At 56.7% G+C, this 22,238-nt stretch overlaps 3 protein-coding genes across 3 annotated transcripts in view; all 3 read right to left on the bottom strand.

Moving 5' to 3' along the window:
* Positions 1-4,586, bottom strand: part of LOC136005923 (hydrocephalus-inducing protein-like) — a gene marked incomplete at its 5' end in the record, with an annotated part of 47,474 nt that extends 42,888 nt beyond the window's left edge. Inside the window, 2 exons of the mRNA XM_065663814.1 lie at positions 3,016-3,135; positions 4,497-4,586. Coding sequence (XP_065519886.1) covers positions 3,016-3,135; positions 4,497-4,586 — 210 coding nt within the window. The remainder of the gene's footprint in view (positions 1-3,015; positions 3,136-4,496) is intronic.
* An 86-nt stretch (positions 4,587-4,672) lies between these two features.
* Positions 4,673-11,729, bottom strand: LOC136005922 (hydrocephalus-inducing protein-like; the record flags this gene model as incomplete). The annotated part of the gene is made up of 3 exons (XM_065663813.1): positions 4,673-4,717; positions 10,689-11,081; positions 11,526-11,729. Coding segments are annotated over 3 exons (642 nt in total), but the record flags the coding sequence as incomplete, so codon positions are not given.
* Positions 11,730-12,061: 332 nt separating this feature from the next.
* LOC136005921 (hydrocephalus-inducing protein-like) overlaps positions 12,062-22,238 on the bottom strand; it is a gene marked incomplete at its 5' end in the record, with an annotated part of 47,960 nt that continues 37,783 nt past the window's right edge. Inside the window, 13 exons of the mRNA XM_065663812.1 lie at positions 12,062-12,088; positions 12,369-12,599; positions 12,848-12,998; positions 13,298-13,461; positions 14,826-15,023; positions 15,818-16,010; positions 16,368-16,582; positions 17,985-18,149; positions 18,887-19,036; positions 19,432-19,623; positions 19,711-19,838; positions 20,687-20,823; positions 21,670-21,845. Coding sequence (XP_065519884.1) covers positions 12,062-12,088; positions 12,369-12,599; positions 12,848-12,998; positions 13,298-13,461; positions 14,826-15,023; positions 15,818-16,010; positions 16,368-16,582; positions 17,985-18,149; positions 18,887-19,036; positions 19,432-19,623; positions 19,711-19,838; positions 20,687-20,823; positions 21,670-21,845 — 2,127 coding nt within the window. The remainder of the gene's footprint in view (positions 12,089-12,368; positions 12,600-12,847; positions 12,999-13,297; positions 13,462-14,825; positions 15,024-15,817; positions 16,011-16,367; positions 16,583-17,984; positions 18,150-18,886; positions 19,037-19,431; positions 19,624-19,710; positions 19,839-20,686; positions 20,824-21,669; positions 21,846-22,238) is intronic.

Raw genomic sequence — 22,238 nt, 5'->3', positions numbered from 1 at the left:
GGGTGGACTTGAATCCCTTCTGCTGAGCTACACAGCTGCAGCACAGAGACAGTAGGAACAACACGCCCTGCTCTGAAGGCAGCAGGAAGGAGATGCAGTACCTCAAGTCACCTGCGTATTCAACAAGCCCAAAGAACATGCTTGCTTCTGCCTGCACACATCCATGCAGTCATACCTCTGGAGGGGGAATGTATTATCTGAAGGCAAACCAGCGTGCGTTATACGGGGAGGGAAGGACGTCACTTCTGACACACCAGGGTGGAGCGGGGTGGTCAAGCTGCGGTGCTAGTCATGGCGGTGGACCAGCAAGAGAAGCAGACCACAGACACTCTGGGCTTCCTGAGAATAAAAGCTTACCTCAAGAGCAAAAGGACGAGCGCAGGAAGACAAAAGAACAACCCCAGGAAGAAGCAGATGGCTAAGAGAATTTAAAGGGGGCTGCAAAGCAGCAAGGGAGATCCGTAATACAAGGAAAGGCTGGTGCAGAGATGAGAACACCCAACGTGCCTCTACGATGGATACCACAGGCACGGAGACAGCAAACAGACATTCTCTAGCACACAGGCAGCAACGCCCCAGCACCCAATCTCATCTCAGAAAGCATAACAAGGAGACTTTGAATGGCAGGCAGCTCCACTGATGAACACGACGAGCCTTGGAAAAAATGCAGGCTCATTCTGCACCCCTGACCCAAGCCTGGTGACCCATGGCCAAGGCAGCCCTGGACGCTCTAAACACCCTTTGCTCCCACCAATGCCCTGGGGCAGCAAGCTCCAGGAGCCCATTTCCCACTGCAGCCACACGTTCTGGTCGCCAAGTCCCTTGGCACGTGAGCCCAGGTGGCAAAGATCTTCAGCAAGAGCCACCCAGGATGCCTCTGAGGGTGCTGAGGAGCAGCCTGAAGACAGGAAAGCAATTCGACAGCAAGTAGGCAAGAGCAGTAAGCATAGAGTGCAGCACTTCCGTATCGGAGTGAATACAGAGCACCTATTGGGCTCGATTACACTTTGCCTCTGTTACACATTGCTGCTAGCTGCAGTTTTAGGGGGTAGACAACCTCAGCTACCACGCAGGATACATCAGTAGGATTCCGAGGAATGTGGGAAACTCGTGAGACAGAGCACAATGTTCCTTTTCTCCAGGACATGACCAAAACCCAGCAAAATTAGAACATAATGAACTCTCTTGGGATTAGCATCTCTATCTTTGTGCATTTAAATATGCCAAGGGTTTTCCTTAGAGCTGATCTGCCTTTTACACCAGGGCTCTCCGACGCCTGAGGTTGTACCAGCTTCACAACTGATTCATTTTGGGTAAAATCAACAGTTCACACACTGCCTCCCCTTCACAGGGCATAGAAATCCCAAGCTGCAGCTGTTACCAGTCTATTACGTTTTATTGGGAATGGCACCAACATCAATGCAGGTGTTGTTTTCCACTTGGGAAGCACGAATAGAGCAAATTCACTGTTTGCCTCTTTGCTGGTACTTGGCAAAGGCAAACATTCTGAGGTGCTGCACGGATGAGGGAGCAGCTGAAGCCAAAAGGCACAGTGGGAACGAAGCAGAGCAGTAGGAAAAGAGAAGCTGAGGCCCATTTTAATAAGCAAAGGGCACACCTGCAGCAAAGATTGCCCAAAGTCACTGTGAACCACACCAGTGGTGTCCCTTGGGCATAGGTACCCACATTGCAACTTCCCAGTATGCCCAAGCTACACCAGGAATGACACAGTACTCTCTGGGAGTAACTGAGGGACCATACCTTCATCCTTCCTTGCCAAAGGCTCTTCCATGCTCTACCACGTCCCTGTAAAACCTGTTATCTCAGGAGATACTCTGACTTCTCTTGCTGTTCCTCCCCCTACATTAAGCCCTGACGGTGTCACTCCTTTTGTCCCCTCCTTTGTTTCTCCCAACAGGGAGATTTGAGGAGGGCGTTAATTCACCTGCACACTTCCACCTCCCCCCCGCTCCCCGCTGTGCCCTCCTCTCACACACACGTCTTGCTCTTTCTTACACAACCGGATCCTGAATTACGCCTGTTTCTCACCTTTCTCTGCTTCCAGCACACTTCCTCTTACGTACCAAGAGAATCCCTGTGCGGAAGAAAGCGCTCCGCGACAGGACGTTGAACTCAGCCCCTTTCCTCCCTCCTGTCTTTTCCCACCAGCTTGCTCTTGGCACATGCCTCACTGGAGCAAACGTTTCCCCAGCTGAAATTCAAAAGGTCTCCATTTCCCCCTCTACAGCAGAGCAGAACAAAGTTGCTGCCACTTCTCAACTTCTCCCTGCTCATTTTTCTTAGGAAATCTCAACAGGATCACAATCTTTCCCGTTCAAGTTGGAGACCTTCAGGAGCACATTACCCTGCCTGTGCTGGGATTCTCCAAAGAGAAAGCACAGCCACGCTGGCTTAGAAACACCTGAGCAGAACCGAACTAAGCTTAGCAGGAGCCTCAAGTGGCACCTCAAGTCCTCCCCTTTAACTGCTGCTGCTAAGCCAGCCTGTTTCCCCTGCTCTTCCAAAACACCCAGCCTGGAGTGCTAATGCCAGGAGTTACAACTTACTCCAGCACAAAGTGGAGAAAACTCAAGCCCTGTGCTTTGACACGGAGTTGCACACAGGGGGCTCAACAGGCTGAGAGAGGGAAACATGCCCTGCCAGAAACCAGGATTAACCAAGGAGCCACCGGGACATGGTGCACACTCGCGGTAAAGCATGACAGCAGGCAAGCACTGCCCAGCCCTCGACATTCCCATCAGTCCAGGGCTTTCAAGGGGAAGCATGCTGGCTCAGAAAGCTCCTTTGGCTTAGTTACCACCAGTGCGCGGCCAAAACCAGCGGCAGAATCCCCAGCATGGCAACATTTCCCCCATCTTGCAGAATCACGCTGCTGAGACATTTTATTCTGGATGCGCTGCGCTGCAGCAGGTAACTTGCTCTGCTGCACACCACGTGAATTCCACTGCTCTCCTCCTCCAGCCCAGTGCTCAGCCTCCACAGCCCAGCACTTACCCTGTCGATGTTCCTCAGAGCTAGCGCCGCTATGTAGAACTGGCGGGGAACGTAGTTCTCAAACACCACCTCGGATGGGAACGGCTGGAACAACCTCTGGTCCAGGCCAACTGCTGAGAACTGCAGATGCAAGACAGAGCAGAGAGAGCTTCAGCTGCTGGCAGAAAGATTAACGAATGAAGATCCCACACTGATCTCCAGTAAATACAGTCTCTTGGTGAGTACATCTGCCCAGCTCACACTAGGAGATGGGAGCCCACCCACCTCCGCTCTCAGCTCACAAAACGTTTCTGGACCATGTTGAGCAGCCTCAAGCTAAGAAGCTCTTTTGCAGGCTGTTTCTCCAGGCTGCCTTCTCCAAAAGGCAAAGCAGCGCCCACCTCCAGCAGAGCCCTCTGCTAAGGGGCTCACTCAGCTCCAGACGCTTGCTGGAACAGTCACGAGCACTCAGGGAGCAAGCAAAACCCAGGAGTTTCCAGGAGCCTCCACAGGAAACAATTTGCAGGTGAACTTCCCTCTGAGACAGCGAGACTGAGTCCCACGCATCCCAAATATCTTTTTGGTTTTTTGATGCAGACCCGAGAAACCAGTCGGAAGACACCAGTACCAGGGAGGAAAGGCCAACAAGAAAGTAACAGGGCAGGAGGGAAACAGACAAATGAGGTGAATGCTGGATGGGGATGAAGTTTCAGCTGAAGTCTCAGCATCAGGGGGCAACTTGAGCTAGACTGCAATTCGTATCCCCTTTCCCCACGAGCTTTAAGTTGATGCTTCACTGTATTCTCTTACTGCTCGTTTCTTGAACACCGCTGCAGAAGCAGCTCTGAAAAATGCACGCAAAGACCAAACGCTGACCCAGCAGAGGCAGTACTTGGAGATAATTCCTCCCTGCTTGCTCTCCCCTCTCCCAGCTGCACTGCTGTCACTCGAGAGACACAGGCAGCTCTCCCGCTTCTCCACAAAAGCCATGCTCAGGCCGAGCCCAGTAGCTGTCGCACTGCCAGTTATTTGGGCGCCCGTCTTACGTGTTCCCACCTCCTGTGCTGCCTGGGGCAACCCGTAACCGATGTGCTACATCAGGTCTCTTGCTGGCAGCTTTCTGCTCAACAGCCTACCTCAGTCATCCACCCACCTGGACTGTGTGTTAGACTGAGCAGTCCTGCAAGAAAAGCAGCTTTGAACATCCATCTAAGAGAACACTGATCCAGGCAAAGCGCATCCACTCTTCTCTGCCCAGCAAAACCCACCCACTGCAGCAGAGGTTCCACTGCCTTTGTGCAGACCAGGACTTCAATGGCTCATTGGAGAAATGTGTTTTTTGCCTTTCCCCCAGCAGAAAGAACTCCACCACCACCAGTTGGAAATGACAACAGGACCTCATCACCAAGCTGCTTGGGTAAGCTGGAGGCAAGGCTGCCACAAGCACGTGCCCTCTTCAAATGTCACATCAAACGGCAAGGAGAAGAGCAGGGAAAGGCTACCTTTTGATGGGAGACTTCACCCATGTCCCGAAGCTGGGTAGCCCGGGGCCGCCTCATCTCCCGAGGGCTGGCCAGCCTCTGCCTGGTGGTGAGAGACTCTTCTGCCTCTCTGACCAGCTTCGGATTACGAGATGCTACCACTCTGCTCTGGAATCCATCCGCCCTTCTGGAGGACCTCATGGGCCGGGGGGTCTTGCCACTGGCCATGTCGCAGAGGTCGCCTGGAAGAAGCAACAGTTGGACAATCCACAACCCCAGAACCTTAAAACCCTGGACCCATGGAACCCTGGAACCCCGCAACCTCAGGGAAGGGCTCTTAAAGCTCACCCAGTTCCAACCCCCTGCCACGGGCAGGGACACCTTCCACTAGGGCAGGTTGCTCCAAGCCCCGTCCAACCTGGCCTTGAACACTGCCAGGGATGGGGCAGCCACAGCTTCTCTGGGCAACCTGTGCCAGGGCCTCGCCATTCCTGGCACACCCAAAGGACACAGCTGTGTCTCCAGCCTCTGGCATCCTTCCTAAGCGGAGAACACAGGGCCTCCCCACCCTCACTCATGATTAGACCATATTTAGGCTCCATTCATAGACGTAAAACCCCACAACAAACAGACCCTGAGCCAAAACAGCCTTTTGCTCTGGGGGCAGTCCCACGAGCCACACAGACGCACCAGGCGCTACTGGCACTTCTCACCCTCTCTGCAAGGAGCCTGATGATGTTTCTAACTAAGTCAGCACAGAGTTCAAGACTCTGATTAAGAACTATAGTTTCTCAAGGCTACTTTGCCTGGCTCACGTTACAAAGATTATCTGGCAAAAACGGCTCCTTCCAGGCAGGAAATCACCCCACTGCCCAAGAGCATTTCTCCATGCAGAAGGACGCCCTAATTTTCACTTGTTAACACCCAAACTCCAGGCTCCCTCCAGGCACTCCAGGCTGCCACAGCAGGAAAAAAGCAGGAAACCATCGAAGGCACATGAGCAATTAGCTCAGAGCTACGTAAAATCCAGGATGATATTCCCTCCTGCTTCCCTGTGCTCCACATCACCTCTGCTGTGTGCACTTGCTGTACACAGCAAGACAGCATCTAGGCAAAGATGGCCATTCCCTGCCCCTCGACTGCTCCCCACACCCTGCAAGCAAGGCAATCACTTCATTCCTTTACTGCCAAGGCAGCGACAGCACGGCACGTGTTTGTGGTGCCGGGCCCTCCACGGCTTCAGGAAACAAGGCTACCGTTTCCTTTTGTCCTTGCAAGAAACTCCAGAGCTCTGCACTGCCCTACGGACAGGAGGACCTGCTGCAGCAAGAGCTGGGATTTAGAGCTGGAAATAACTCCTTTTCAAGGGAGAAACCTAATGGGGATGATCCAGCATTAAGCTGGGTTTCAGTGGTTTCTTACCGGGTCTTAAGAATAACTGCCTTATTCGTTCCAATTCTCCGAGCTGTGATTTCACTTCACTTGAAACGAACCCTGTCGTCGCCCCCACAACGCTTATTTCCAGAGGGCTTCCAACCTCCAGAGCCCAGCCAGCCCAGCAGCTTCCCCCCGCGCCCTGGAGCAAGGCTCTTCCACAGCCCCAGAGCCTGCAGGGACCAGCCTCCCAGAGGAGCAGGAAAGGAGCACAACGGAGCAATCGGGCACATCTCCCTGCAGGGGCAGGACAAACCAGCCACCAGGACACAGCACCCCTCCAGCCCACCACCCCACGGCTCCCTGCTCCCCACCTCAGACAGCCAAGGCTCCCTTTGCTGCAGGACCTACAGCCTAGCTCCAAGTCTCTACCCTCCCTGCAAGTTGCACGGCAATTTCAGAGCCCGTTCAAGCCCTTCTACCTGCCCAGCCCTGCTCTTAGCCCAGGGATGTTTAAATCCTGCCGGCTATCACACAACTGCCCCATCCCTGCTGCCAGCGGAGCTGCCTCCTCCCTGCCCAGGGCCAGACGCTACCTGAGCACGGGTGATTCACGCTTCTCCTGGAGGATTCCTCCGTGCGGGGCCCAGCCTTGGCTCCTGAATGCCCTCGCGCTGCTCGGCAGCTGTGGGCAGCTGCAGGGACAGGAGCCGCCCAGGGACGCCTCGGTGTGGCTCTTGCCCACCAGCACAGCAGCTAACTGCTGCTGGGCTGCCAACAGCCAGGGGAACCTGGGCAGCAAAGGACAGGGCTGGCACCTGGGCTGCCCAGCCCCTCTCCTCAACGCTCTGGCTTTGCCAGCTAGGGCAGGGTTTCACCAGCGCCTCGAGGAAGCAGAGCTCAGAGCCTGACAGTAGCTCAAGCCTGCTCCTGCCTCAGCGGCTCAGCAACTCCTGCTCTCACTGGGCCACGGCTGCTGCTCGCATTTAACAGCAGCAGCTCCCCTGTACGTCACAATAGGCGAGGGCCACACGTGGCTTCCACGGCCACCGCAGGGCCTTGCTAAAGCTACAGCCTTGCGGATCCCTGCAGCCCCCCGACGCCTTCAATGTCTCCCCCGCAGTGAAGCCCTGCACCAGGGCTAAAGTGCACCTTACAGCAGCATTTGGTCACACTCCGTGAGCGACACATAAATTGCTGGAGACACCGCAGATGAGCCAAGAATTTCCCTGCTTCAGCAGGAAAGAAAAAAGCTTCCGCACTGACTACAAAGCAACCATTTAATTCCTACTTTGCTGGCCCACGAGGAGCCCCGCCACACCAGGGCCATGGCCAGGCTGCCTTTGGGGTGACCCCTGTTGCTGTCCCTGGTGAGCGCCCGTCGATGACTTTGTACCCATTAAGCCTGCGCACACGGGCACACGCACCACACAAGGCCACCCAACTGCCCGGGGCATCTCAGCTGCCAGGAGCTTCACACGTTTGCAGCACAGCGTTTGCCAGAAACAAAAGCTTCCCATGAGACTCGGGGCCACAGGCAAAGCAAATCCTCACACCTGCCTGGCGGGGAACGTGGAGCCCTCACTTTGAAACCAACACTCATCATCTGGGCCTTTACAACACAGGCAGGGAGGATATGAGCCCCGAGTGCTAACTGGCTCTCCAGGCAGCCAGCCTCTGGAAACACTCCAAAACATGTCCCGCACCATGTCCAGCCACGAATCCAGCTGGAAACTGGAGAGCTCAGGCAAAGACACCTCAGGCGTGACACCCCTGTGTGCTGAAGGCACCAAGGCAGAAGCTCTCTAACTAAAGCAAACCTCTTACAAAAGCTCTACCACAGCTGACATCATTAATAGGAGCCCACTAGTAGAGCTTCCTGCTATTTCCTTCATAACCTTCAACTGCCAGCCAACGCTGAGACAGCCCAAGCTCCCTTCCAGGGTCATAGAATCATAGAATAGTTAGGGCTGGAAAGGGCCTCAAGATCATCTAGTTCCAACCCCCCTGCCATGGCCAGGGACACCTCACGCTAAACCATCCCACGCAAGGCTTCATCCAACCTGGCCTCGCACACCGCCAGGGATGGAGCACTCACAACCTCCCTGGGCAACCCATTCCAGTGTCTCACCACCCTAACAGGAAAGAATTTCCTCCTTAGATCCAATCTAAACTTCCCCTGTTTAAGTTTTAACCCCTTACCCCTTGTGCTGTCACTACAGTCCCTGATGAAGAGTCCCTCCCCAGCATCCCTATAGGCCCCCTTCAGGTACTGGAAGGCTGCTATTAGGTCCCCACGCAGCCTTCTCTTCTCCACGCTGAACAGCCCCAACTTGCTCAGCCTATCTTCATACGGGAGGCGCTCCAGTCCCCTGATCATCCTCGTGGCCCTCCTCTGGACTTGTTGCAGCAGTTCCATGTCCTTTTTATGTCGAGGACACCAGAACTGCACACAATACTCCAGGTGAGGTCTCACAAGAGCAGAGTAGAGGGGCAGGGTCACCTCTTTCGACCTGCTGGTCTCGCTCCTTTTGATGCAGCCCAGGATACGGTTGGCTTTCTGGGCTGCGAGCGCACACTGCCGGCTCATGTTCATTTCCTCATCGACCAGCACCCCCAGGTCCTTCTCTGCAGGGCCGCTCTGAATCTCTTCTTTGCCCAACCTGTAGCTGTGCCTGGGATTGCTCCAACCCAGGTGTAGGACCTTGCACTTGTCATGGTTGAACTTCATAAGGTTGGCATCAGCCCACCTTACAAGCGTGTCAAGGTCCCTCTGGATGGCATCCCTTCCCTCCAGCATATCAACCGGACCACACAGCTTGGTGTCACTGGCAAACTTGCTGAGGGCGCACTAAAGCCCACTGTCCATGTCAGCGACAAAGATGTTGAGTAAGACCGGTCCCAACACCGATCCCTGAGGGACACCACTCGTTACCGGTCTCCAGCTGGATATCGAGCCATTGAGCACAACTCTTTGCGTGCGGCCGTCCAGCCAGTTCTTTATCCACCGAGTGGTCCATCCATCAAATTGATATCTCTCCAATTCAGAGAGAAGGATGTCGTGTGGGACAGTGTCAAACGCTTTGCACAAGTCCAGGTAGATGACATCAACTGCTTTACCCTTGTCCATCAATTCTGTAGCCCCATCATAGAAGGCCACCACATTGGTCAGGCAGGATTTCCCCTTAGTGAAGCCATGCTGGCTGTCACCAAGCACCTTGTTGTTTTTCATGTGCCTTAGCATGCTGTCCAGGAGAATGTGCTCCAAGATTTTACCAGGCACAGAGGTGAGACTCTGTAATTCCCCGCGTCTTCCATTTTCCCCTTCTTGAAAATGGGGGTTATATTTCCCGTTTTCCAGTCGTCGGGAACTTCACCTGGCTGCCATTATTTTTCAAATATGATGGCCAGTAGCTTAGCAACGTCATTCGCCAGCTCCTTCAGGACCCGCGGATGGATTCCATCAGGTTCCATGGACTTGTGCACGTTCAGGTTCTTAAGACGGTCTTGAACCAGATCCTCTCCTATAGTGGGCCTAAGGTCTTCATTCTCAAATTTTTACCTTTAAGTGGAACCGACTGAAGTCTTAACCGCGCTTTCCCAAAGAATCTTAGAGAATAACAGAATCGTAGAACGCTTTGGATTGGAAAGGACCTTAAGATCCTCTAGTTCCAACACCCTGTCACAGGGAGGGACACCTCACACAAGAACATGGTGCCCAAGCCCCGTCCAACCTGGCCTTGAACACTGCCAGGGATGGAGCATTCACCACTGCTTTGGGCAACCTGTGCCAGTGCCCCACCACCCGCACAGTGAAGAATTTCTTCCTTCTAGCTAACCTGAACTTCCTCTGTTTCACTTTAAGCCCATCACCCCTTGTCCTCTTGATACAGTCCCTGATCAAGAGTCCCTCCCCAGCATGCTGGTAGGCCCCCTTCAGATACTGGAAGGCTGCTATGAGGTCTCCACCCCGCCTTCCCTTCTCCACGCTGAACAGCCCCAGCTTTCTCAGCCTGTCTTTGTACAGGAGCTGCTCCATCCCCCTTAGCATCCTCGTGGCCCTCCTCTGGATTTGCTCCAACAGCTCTAGGTCCTTCTGTTGAGGACACCAGAACTGTACACTGTGCTCCCAGGGGGGGTCTCATGAGAGCAGAGGAGCAGGATCACCTCCCTTGACCTGCTGGTCATGCTCTTGGTGATACAGCCCAGGACACAGGGGGTTTCCGGGCTCAAGCGCACGCTGAAGCGCCTCATGTTCCAACCCCCAGGTCCTTCTCCTCACGCTGCTCTGAATCACTTCTCTGCGCAGCCTGCAGCTGTGCCTGGGATTGCCCTGACCCAGGGCCAGGAGCCTGCACTCGGCTTTGCTGAACTTCATGAGGCTGGCCACCTCTCCAGCATGTGCAGGTCCCTCTGGATGCCATCCCTTCCCTCCAGCGCGCCGGCTGCACCACACAGCTTGGTGTTGTCTGCAAGCTTGCTGAGGGCGCTCGATCCCACTGTCTGTGTCAGCGACAAAGATGTTGAACAGGGTCTGCCCCAACACTGACCCCTGACGGACACCATTCGTCACTGGTCTCCGTTTACACATTGAGCCATTGACCGCGACTCTCTGTGTGCAGTCATCCAGCCAATTCCTTGTCCAGCGGCTGTGCATCCAGCGAATTCATGCCTCTCCCGTTTAGAGACAAGGACGTTGTGTGGGAGGATGCTAAATGGAATTTATTGGCTCCAGAGAGCACGAACGTGGCGGGAAGGGCCAGGGGCAGCTGGTCACTTGCGGGTGGAGGGCAGGCCCCGGAGGTGGTAGATCCAGGAGCCGCCAGGGCAAGAGACCACCAGCCTGCTGGTGACAGGAGCCGGGCCGCCCGTGAAGGAGACGGTGATGGTGGTGCTGCTCTTGGCGCGCAGCATCTCGGGGGCCCTGACGCTGAAGGCCGGGTGCTTTACGGCATACTGGAACGCCGTGGCCCTCGGGAAGACGTTCCTGAAGGAGATGGAGGTGGTGCCGCCGGCTGGGATGAGGAAGGGGCCCTGGGGTTCAGGGGGCAGCGCAAGGCCGATGAGTGGGATGCAGTACTGCCCGCCCAGTGCAGAGCTGAGCTGCAGCGTGGCCTTGGCTTTGCCCAGGTGGCAGGGCTCAAAGGTCACTTCCACATTCAGCTCCGAGCCCCCAGCGCTGGCGGGTGCCGCACTGATGGATTTTGCCGTCTGGAAGTCGGCACAGTCGGTCTGCGCAGGGGAGACAAGAGACCATGGGGGGTTGGTCACAACAGCAGAGCCAGCGCCTCGGGAAGAACACGATGGTCCCCTGGCCCTGGCCCGTCCCACCCAGACCATAGCCCTGGTGAGTGCCTGCGGTGAATGGGCACGAGAAGTGTGCAAACGTGCCCAGCAGGAACAACCATGCACCCAAGCCCCAAGACTGCCAGACCTGGGCTGCAAGCGGGAAGCAAGCCCAGGCACCACGGGGCCTGCAAAAGCAGCTCCAACCAGGGCAGCAGACACGGGCCCGCAAGGGAGGACAAGCCCACACTAGTGGGAAGGCCCCTGGGCTCACATGGCCACCCTGGCTCTGCCAGGCCACGCCAGAGGCACTCGGACCCCCTGGTGGAGAGGGCTGGTGCTGGCCAGAGGAGCTGCCTCCCAGCCAGAGCCCCGGCAGCCCGGGCTCACCTGTAGGAGGTACTCGGTCTCCTGCTGGGCGAAATTCCGGATTTTGGTGGTGATGGTCTGACGGGAGCCCAGCGTGGTGCGGAAATACACGGGCTTCTCTGGCCTGCTCGAGGTGGCTTTCAGCTGCAGGTTGTAAGACAGAGAGCCCAAGTCGCTGCTCTGGAGCACCAGGTGCCCGGTGCTCTCACCCGTTTTCAGGGGCTGATACTCCAAGACAAGATCCGCCTGGGAGGAAGGAAGGAAAAAGCCACGGCGTCAGGCACAGGCAGGGAACACGTGTGCCTGAGAAGGGGGCAGCTGGTCCCTGCTCTGCTCAGGCAGCGCTTGAAGGCTGGGCTGCCTTCCCCGCTCTGACTCCCTCTCTCTCGGGCACAGCCTTGCTCCTTCTGGGGGACGGTTCACTCAGGGACAGATCCCAACAGCTCAGAGCCCTCCAGCATGATGCCAGAAGCTGCCCACCCTAAAAAGCCCCTGTGCTCCCCCAGGGCACACACCACCTCCTGTCAATGCAGGCTGCAGACAACCTGGCCGCGGGATCAGGCTTGTCCTGCAGCCACTCGCACCTGGAAGCAACACATTAAATGAGGGGCACATGGCACAAGGGCCTGCCACGTGACGCCCAGTGGCGGCGTGTTACAGGGGCCAGCAGGGCAGACTCCACCAGCGCAGGATGATTCCCACTGGGGATATTCTCGCACACTGCTCCCTCTCTACGTCATCGGCAGGGAGCTGCCACCACGGAAAGAGGCCCCACATGGCTCCTTACAGGCATCACCCTCCAAGAGCCCCCCCTCCGGCCACGAGTAGGGAGAGCAGAGTGAGCCGGAGGAGCTTTGCTCCTACCTTTGACTGTGCAGGAACAGTAAAGTGCTGTGGAACGCTGACGTCCGGCACTTTGCAGTTGATGGCAAACGTCACCGGGACAGGCAGAGGGTTGTCCACCTTGACGGTGGAGGACACTCTCTGCCGAACGGCGGTGCTCATTTCAACAGTGCCGATGGGTCCCGAAGCCATCACCTTGAAAGTCACCATGTGGAACAAGTACTCTCCGGTTGTCTCGTTGAGGAAGGTCACCTGAATCAGACAGAAAGGGAAGTGCTGCTCATTCCACACATGAAAACAGACCCGGAAGAGCCCACCGAGCTCAGCGCCCTGCTTCCAGGAATGGCTATGAGCACCCAGCGAGGAGGAGTGCAAGACCAGAGAAAGCACCTGTGGTATTTCATAGGACCCGTGCACGTGGAGGTATGAAAACGGGCGTGTAGCTTCTCAGTGAGCCAACAGCTCCTTGAAGGGCCCTGCAGACCAGTGTCCTCACTCACCTTTGCCCTGTAGACTCCTTCTTTGTAGGAGAAGAAGGTGAGCTGGTAGTCCTTCTTCGCAGAGCTCGGCACATCGATGTATGAACACCCCTGCAGCACGGAACTGCTTTCCAGGTTCTCTGGTTTGAGCATGTCAATAACCACCAGGAACCTGCGGGTGAGAAGGACGCAGTGAAGGTCAACAGGAAGGACTCCCATAGGATACCCATCGTGTGGGGGTACAATACAGTCCCTCTCATCCTCAGTGCCTCGGGCACAGGGTGCCAGCTCTCACCCCCCTTGGAGGAAAGCCCTCCAGGATGGCTCTGCACAGGCAGAACGTGGGTATGGCCAGACACAGCCAAGGAGAGGGAAAAGCTTTCAGGAGGGAGCTTCCAGGCACTGGAAGCTTCCTTCCTTGTGCTGCTGCAGGGATTGCTCATGAGGCCAGACTCCCTGGGCTGGACTCACCTCTGTGGTCTCTGCAGCCAGTTGGACACAGGGATGAGCTCCGTGTGGGAATTCCTGCACGGAACCTGCCGGGAAATGGCCCCTGAACACCTGGGGGCTTCAGCAGTTCCTTCCAGCTGGTAGCGTAAGCCTGTCCCGTCCGGCAGGGGGAAGAAGATGGAGCCCTACAGACAACGAATAGGACAAGTCGGCTCTGGAGCACCCCTGGACAGTCCCACGCCTGAGGCTCTCACTGAGGCAGCTTTCAGCACGTCCAGCTGGCAGAGCTGTGACTGCAGCCCTGTCCCGCGCAGGAGGAGACAGACGCCAGCGTCGCACCTGCTCTGAGCTGCTTGTGAGCGGGTGCGTGGCCCACAGGACACTACAGGACACAGAGGCATCATCTCTGGGCAAAGCAAGGAAACACGGGCCCTGCAGCAGAGCTGCTCTGCACATCCCAACACTCCCTTACTGGCCCCACTCACCTGGGCATGTCCCTGCCAGCCTGTGCTCATGCAGGGACAGCCGTGGGCAGGGGGTGGCCGTCCCTGATGAGCTCCATTGCCTCAGTCCTGCTGGCCTTAGCCCCAACAGCGCTGACCAGAGAGCAGCCTGTAAGCTGGCACAACAGGGGCCCCCAGACATGGGCCATGGAAAGCTCATATCCATGCTCATTCTGGGTGCCCGTGCATCCCAGACACCTGCCTCTGCCTCCACAGCAGCTGAAAGCTGCAAGACTCCTCACGCAGGCTGTACGTTAAAGAGATGCTGAGCACGTGCGACCCTAAGGGCACAGATCTGCTGAGCACCCTGGAGACTTGAGGCCAGAAATCTCTGACCTGGCCCACTGTAAGGCCAGCTGGAGCGGGACAAGGAGCGCGACAAGGACCCGGCAGCTCCAGCACCACAGAGCCCTTCTGAACTGACCCCTTGGATTTAGGAGCTTGTTGCTGGCCTGGCACAGAAAACATTGCAGAGGGGCCAGTCACCCCCATGTGCCCAGCCTGAGACCTGCAGGAAGGGCTCCTCCCAAAGCTCCTGCATGACCCTCAAGAGATCTCTCTCGTTTCCCACCTGCCTGCTCACGGCCAGGACGGCACTGACAAACTGCAGGGCAGCTTTGCCCTTCTTGCTCCCTGCAAGCTGCAGAAGGACACCAGCCAGGTGCTGCTGGCAGAAGTGGTTGTGCCCGGGGCTTGGAGAGCCTGTGCAGCCCGTGCGCTGAGCATGGGGGTCTCTGAGCCCCCTGGGCTGCCACAAGCAGCGACCCAGAGCTACGCAGAACAAACTTCATTTCTTGGCCTGCAGAAAGCCTGGCTTTTTACGTTAGCTGCTCCAACACGTTTGGTGCTCAGTCCCGACTTCCCATCTGCCCTTTGCCCGTGCCTGGCCCCCAGCCACCACAAAACCCAGCTTCCAACAGAGAGCACAGGACACCTTCAGCTTGGACAGGACCTCCAAAGGTCATCTCGGCCAACCTCCTGCCCAAAGGAGAGTGACCTACGAGGGTCATGCCACGAGGGTCAGCACGCTGGCACAGCTCACCTACCTGATGCTTCTTGTTCCCACAGCTCATGGTTAGGGGTCTGTAGGTGACCTGGTAGGCCTTTTCTTTTTGCCTGGCCTCCAGATGGATAAATTCAGGCCCTTTCCAGTATTTCCCCTCAACAATGGGCTGCAGGGTCCAGGCCTCGCTGCTCGGGTTCGACAGGAGGATGGTCTGGCTCTGCTTCTCACGCACATTGCAGCTGAAAGTCAGGGTCTGCAACAGAGGAGCACAGAGGCTGCTGGGTCGTACCCACAATCCTTGCCACTCTTCTCACGCTGGCTCTACACCAGGTCCTGGAGCACGGGGAGCAGCTTTTCCTTGTCACATGCAAAAATTACACTTTGGCCACAGCTTTTGGAGTAAATCAAGCTGGTTGTTCTTGAAGAAGGGAGCAGAACAAGCCTTTCGCATGCTGGGTGGAAGGAAACTTCAGGGGAGTCCTGAAAGGAAACTGCTGTGCAAGGACAGATCTGCAGCCACACAGCCCTTTCCTTCATGGGCAGGATGAAGAGGAGCTCCATGCTCTCTTTGGGAGCAAGAGCCAACTGCTCCCAAGCTACCCCCTCCCAGGGGCTGGATGCAGATGCCTTGCCCCTTCCTACTGCTGAATGCCCTCCCCTGGCCCGGCACGGGGGAGAAGTGTGGCTGCGGGTGCAGTGCTGGGATACAGCGGGGTGGCTCTGTGGGGAGGGTCTCAGGAGAGCCTGGCAGGGTGCTCCCACGGCACGGGTGCTGCAGTGCAGAGCCAGGACAACCGAGCTGCTCACTGGAGGAGCAACACCTCGAACAGGGGAGAAAGGCAATGACAGGGCTCAGGAACTCTGGCAGTCCTGCCCAGCACTTTCTCTCTGGGATACCCCGGCACAAGCCAGTCTGCGCTCGCAAGTGTCCTTCAGTTCCTGCCCTGGGAGAGATGTGGCGCAAATGCTGGGGTCCAGGGGCCCATCCTGTCCCTGCTGCGTTACCTCTCTGGTGCCAGGGGCCTCCACGCAGGATCCTGATAGCGTAAGGCGGAGCGCCTCGCTGCCCGGGATGAAGCACCGCAGCCCCTCGTACTGGACAGCCTGGCTCAGCTTCGAGGGGCGGAAGGTCACAACGAAGGGGACATCCACCCCTGGCCTGATGTAACCCTTTGTGGGGCTGATAGAAAAGTCCGGCTGGAAGCTCTCCACGTCCCACAAAAACCTTGCCAAGGAAAGCACAAGGACAGGAAAGAAGGATTAGCCACGGGGAGCTGTCAAGGCAGGGTAAGTCTCAGCGTGAGGCTCTCCGTCTCTGGTGGGCTTTCCCACCACATCTCAGGCCTGATGCTGAGCCACCTGGCAATAAGGCTTCAGGCTGGGCAGGACCCACGCACCCATCTCTAAATGAGCTTTTGCTCGTACCCCCTTGCTAACTGCCAGGGCCTGACTGCACGGCCATGGCTGCACGACTCTCCAGCGGGATGGAGAAGCAGAGAGGAGCTATCTGGGCACACTACGGCTCCTCACAACCCTCATCCAAGCAATCAGCCCTCAGAGAGGCGGGGGGGTCCTGCTTTACCTGACTCCTGCGTCGCCCGCGTTCCGCATGACGACGCGCCGGCACGTGTAGCTCTGCCGTACCACGGCTCCAAAGCTGAGCTGGTCCTGGTCCAAGCTCACGAGGCTGCCCTGGCAGGAGCCCCGCACCGCAAAGAGGGAGCGCACCAGCCCGCGGCACTCCAGCAGCACTTCCCCGCTGAACGGCTGCATGCGGCGCTTCGGGGAGAAGGTCACCTCCACTTTGCAGGTGTCTCCTCTGGCCTTCAGCTTTAGCTCCTTGCTGGGCTTCAAGCACAGAACCTACCCGAAGAGATGAGTGGAGACTATTTCATCTGGCAAGCCAGCTGCGGAGCCTCCCTCACCAGACTCAGGGAAGAGGCTTCCAATTCCTCTTCTGTCCGCACCAACACTGACCCAGTCCCACTCATTCCCTCGTAGGCATTCCTAGGTAATACCAAAGGTGTTTTCTGCCATGTGTCCACCTGGTCACGGTGAGGTCACCTCTGCCTTCTAAAGCTTTCATGGAAGTTCCAACAGAGCTGTAACCCTCCCTCTTTCAAGATTCACCTCCCTCGCCTTTCCAGATCTAAAATATGTGGCTGCATCCTGACCTATGCGTCTAAAACAGGTTAGAGGAATTGTGCCGCCTTCTCACTTGTGGCTCTCGGGGAGTCCTGGCACCCAGCTCAGCTGAAGCATTCACACTGCAAGCATCTGCTGGGAGAGCAGTGCCAGCAGGGAGGACGGGGCAGGCACAGGCAGCCAGGGCAGCCCACAGCTGTCATTAGCTACTACCTCCCACCCACAGCAGCTCATCGCTCCCTGCAGGCACGCTAAAGTGCTCTGCAGAGAAGGAATGGCACTTACCCCAGCTTCCTGCAACTCTGGCACGGTGGATGTGACTCTGAGCTTAAAGGCGAGAGGGCCTGCACTCTTGTTGGCTATGGTGACGATCTTCTTCACCGTCTGCCCAATGCAGATGTTTCCTAGCTTCACCACCTTTCCTGGTGGATGCACAACGTCAACCTGAGGCAGGAGGGATTGATATCAAGCCAAAGGAAAGAAGGAGAAGAGGTTTTCTGCCACTCTCGTGGCAGAAACACAAACCATGCTAGGCTGGGGAAGAGATGAGGAAATGAGAAAACCATGCTGGTTGCCACCTGCACTTTTAGCATTTAGATTTCATCTCACCTTCATTTCTATGCCCCTTCCTTGGGCCTCAACAGTCAGCTTCTCAGCCGGGGCACACGGAGGCAGCAACAAGCTGTTGTGGCTGTTGTCGTCTTTAGGTGTCCGTAGGAGCTGCGCACAGAGGGAAGAGAAACCACAGACAGCATGAGTTTCTGGACCTTCACCACGTGAACAGACTCCCCAGACGAGCCATCCCCTCCCATATTCTTTCCCCCCAGTGGCAGGGATTATCCAAGTCCCTCCACAGCCTGCCAGCAGAGCCGGCTAACCCTGGAATGCCACCGGGCTTTGCCCTGCGCGCTGCCCCCGTCTCCCTGGCACAAGCCTGGGAATGCTGGAGCGCTGGGAATCTCCAGGAGCGTGCACAGACCTTCCCCCTCACCTGCTCCTCAGCAAGGTGCTGCTGGTCAAACTCCAGTGAGTAAACCCCACAGGGGTTCTTCACCACCACTGTCCCCTCTTCCCCATGGCTCTGTGGCAGCAGCGGTCCCAGCTCGAGCTCTGCGGGGCTCAACTCCAGCCGTGGCTCCAGACCACATCCCAAGACCGGCACCCGCAGGCGTTGGCTGCTCTGGCAAATCTGGATCTGCAGCTCGCCCCGGTAGCACTTCTGCAAAGAAGCAGCACAGAAAGCTCCTCCGTGAAGCCCCAGGTGACAGCGCCTCCAAGGCAACAATCGCCCCAGGCTCAGGGGTCTTCTCAGCACCTCTAAGCTGAACCCAAACCAGGCAGTTACTTAGAGCAGGGGCTACAGCATCTGCATGGCTCTGAGTAACTGCGGTGAGTCCTGCTGGGGAGTGTAACTGGTCAGTTGGCTACCAGATGGATCTAAAACAGCCTATCAGAGGTTTTCACCTAGTCGTGGGGGAGCGCAACGCACGTGAGAAAAGTCTGCTTTCTCAGACACAGTCCTGGCGCTGCAGCACCGGGCAAACATCAGCTGTGTGAAAGAGGCAGCTGAGCTCTCACTGGACAGAAATAAGGATCGTCTTCTCTGCTCAGTGCTTGGCTCTGGTCAAAGCCAGACACGAGACGCTGAAATCTCCACGAGCAACTGAAAGATCCCTGCGACTGTCCCCAGCCATGGAAGCACTTGTGTCCATCCTGTCACACGCTGCCAGTTTCCAAGTCACGGTGGCCACATGCAAACTGCCTTTGGGAATGCTCCACCATTTAAGCTGACTCCCAAACTGCGTGGGACCGTGCAGGGGAAACTGAGGAACGGTGGGCACAGGGCTGGCAGAAAGCTCCACGCGGAGGCAGAGCTCATTCCCCGCTCCCTGTGCTGGCCTCCCCTTACCACACTGCCCTGACAGTCCTCCTGGGGGTGACACCCACCAAACTCACCTCTTCCGTGGGTGAAAAACGGACTTGGACATGGCACTGCTGTCCTGGAGCGAGGGTTCCAGCTGAGGGCAGCACCTCAAAGCCACAGGGCGCGGGCCTCATCTCCTCCCGCAGCTTGTCACGCTCGCTCGCTGGCAGATGTTTGTCCACCTGCGCACAGAAACCAGTCGCGTGAGGTCTCCTTGGTCTGCGAGGACAGACCCTCGGTTCCTGCAGTGCTCCGAGATGCTGGCACGGTGCAGGGAGCACCTTCATCCCACCCAGACGTGGCCACCCCTGCCTAGAACTGGAGGGCAAACATGTTGGCAGGGCAGGCAGATGGGGAGGCAGTGTCCTCGGAGGGGGAGGAATGGGTGAAGATGGCAGAGAAGTGAAGCGTCAGCTAGTGAGCAGGCCCAGGTGAACCAGCCTTGCTCTGTACCCTCAAAAGCTTCCTCAAGCGAGCTGCAGCCCAAGTGCTCAGGCAGTCAGAGGGGCGGGAAAGCCAAGAGAGGCAAAGAAAACCCAACCGAGAAGTTGTGTGTTACACGTTGTCTGTGCTTTACCTCCTTAATAGCCTCATTCATGCTCATGGACCATTTACAGGGGACCTGGGACGTGTTGTGGAGCTGGATGGTTTCTTCCTGCCACTGCCCACACTGGACAGAGGAGAACTCCAGCCTGTCCCTCGAGAGGCAGAGGGACGGCTCAGCCACAATGGCACGCAGGCGGACCTGGAACGTGGGGCCTCCTCTGACCTAGAGAAGGACAGAGCATCCAGTTGAGAGCCCGGCTGACACTCGCTGCTGTGCCCAACCTGCTGCCTGCCCCACAAGCTGGCCTACCTTGATGGGCAGGAGCACATCCACCTTTCCCAGGGGCACGTTGGCACTTTGTGGGTCAAAGCACACTTCAAATGTCTTGGTCTCACAGCAGGGCAGGCGCTTCACAAGGTCCAGGCACACGCTGAAGCCTGAACACAGGAAAATCAAGCAGCTGAGATACACAAGCAACAGGAAATGGCTCAGAAGCACGGCAAGGCCACAGGGGTGTCCTGGCTGGCAGCTCTGTGAAAGACCCCTTTCCATCTCCAGAGAAGCTGCTCTGCTCCCCTTGTCACTGCCCAAAGCAAAAGGATTTTCACAGCCAGAATCCAGGGGTTGCAGGCTAAAAACGAACCACATTGGTTGAGGAGCTCCAGCAATTCCTTCAGCAGGCATCTCAGGGAAGGACGCATACACCTCTCCAAAGGACAATTTCCAACTAAGATACCAAATGCTGTGGTGTTCCCTGGACAGCGGCTTAGAAGAGACGCCTGGCCACCCGTCACAGACAGCAGTCCCCGTGTGACGGAGCTGCAGCCTTACCCCAAGGCCTCTTTGCGAAGCCTGTTTCGATACGGCACAGGATCCCACAGGCCGTTCAATAAGGCTGAGCAGAAGTGCTCTGGCACTAGGAACTCTAAACAAAGCACTTCCGAACCACAGAGGGTCCATCTGGCTGCAACATAAACCCTCAGAGTGCACGAAGAAACTCCGATGGTGCTCACGGGAGCCAAGAGCAGCAGATGCTGAGAGGCGATCACGCTGATCAGCCCATCTGGCCCCTGCAATGACTTTTTAGGGCAGCCACAGGCAGACCAGGTCTCTGGGCACTGCTCGACAGAATTCAGGCTCTTGAACAGGGCACCGGCCAGAGGGGTACTAAGGAGGAAAAAGCTGCCCAAGGAAGTACTCAAATCTCCCCATGCCCAATGGCTCCAGCTGATGTGGCAGAGACAGCCCCTTCAAGCCCCCGTGAAGCCTCTTTACCACTGGTTACCTGTGTTATACAGGACATATCCATCGGCCTTGAAAGATGCAGGGAAGTGCCCGGTGTTGGTGAGCTTCACCATGTGTGTGTGGATGTCACCGGGAATGACATAGCCAAGGTCCAGGACGTATTCGGGCAGCTCAGCTCTGAAAGGAGGAGGAAGGACACTCTGTAAAGCCCAGCATGGCGTGGGGTGGAGAAGCAAATGGAGTGGATAATTCTGTATCCACTGCTGTGAAAACTCAAGCCAAGCCCAGGAAACCCAAGGCCTGACCTGAGCACCCAGTAATAAGACTTGGCTAAGTCATGGGGAGTGCAGGGCCTAGGATTTATCAGCCACCAACGGGATCTTCGAGTCAGTTTAAAGCGGGTACTGGACACAGTTCCTATGCTGTGAAAAGCCATTGCAGAGAAGTCCACTGCGTCTCCACGGGTCTCAATGAAACTGCTAAGCTGGTGTCCGGCCCAAGCCTGAAACTGCTTCAGGACCTTCTCACAGGATTTCCTTGCAGAGGATACCTCCACTGCTCTGCAGCCAGATCTGTCCCCAAAGCAGCGCTTGAGAGTATCGCGTGCAGTAACCAACACTACAAGATTGCTGTGAAGGTCTTTTTGCAGGCAATCCCACTTGGAAAAGCACATAAGGGATCTGGACCATTCCCTGCTCTTCCTGCTTAGTGGGGTCTGCTTCTCGGCACAAAGACACCGGCTTGGAGATGCCCCTTTCACAGCTGGTCAGCAGGGGTGGTGCCTGTGCTGTCTGCAAGGGCTTGCTGGTCTGCACCCCCTCAGCTCTGAGAACAGAACCCAGCAACTGTGGGGAGTGGAGCACCTCCAGAGCTCAGGGTAGCACTGTGCAAGTGAGGACACCGAGCTGCCCACAGGGAGCACGGCATAGCTCTCAGCATCAGGCCCTTTCTGAAGTCTTCAGCTATTCCCAACTCTGAGACACAAGGAGCTCTCAGGGGCAGGGCTGCACTGCTGGCTGTTACCCTCGCGGCCCCTGGAGACAGGCTACAGGAGTCCCTACTAACTTGAGAAGCCTCCGATATACACGCTGGTGAAAGGCAGTGTCCTCCGGGGGACGGGAGGCGAGAGCTTTCTGCTGCTCCAGGGCATGTTCCTCAATCAGCATCTCCTCCATCTGCATCTGCAGCTGAGCATCCCACTGAGGAAAGGAAAGACAGGGGCTGGTTAGCCAAGGTCCTTCCCAAGGCACAAGCTTGTCTCGGGTGGAGGATCCCACCCTGCTCTTGTTGAGAGGGGCGACGGAGTCAGTCTGTCTCACTGGTCGGTGTCTGTGACACTTCCTGCTCTCTCAGGCAGGATCATATCCCCACAGAAATGAACTCCAGTGTCTCTGCCTGCCCAGTTATCAAAGCTGATCTGGACAGACACACAAACAAGCCAGAAACCTTCCAAAGCTCCAAGTATGTCCCTGCCTCCAGTGAGTGCCAAAGCAGCCTGGACAAAAGCTCTCCTGGAAAGGGAACCATGAGAGAGCTGGAGCCTCCTGGAGATACAGAACACAGCACAGCCTCAGGCTGCATTCAGGCTGCTG

The sequence above is a fragment of the Lathamus discolor genome, chromosome Z, assembly GCF_037157495.1.
Source record: "Lathamus discolor isolate bLatDis1 chromosome Z, bLatDis1.hap1, whole genome shotgun sequence".
In the NCBI taxonomy this organism is placed as follows: domain Eukaryota; kingdom Metazoa; phylum Chordata; class Aves; order Psittaciformes; family Psittacidae; genus Lathamus; species Lathamus discolor.
The sequence above is the reverse complement of the archived record's forward strand: the minus strand, read 5'-3'. Positions and strand labels throughout refer to the sequence as shown.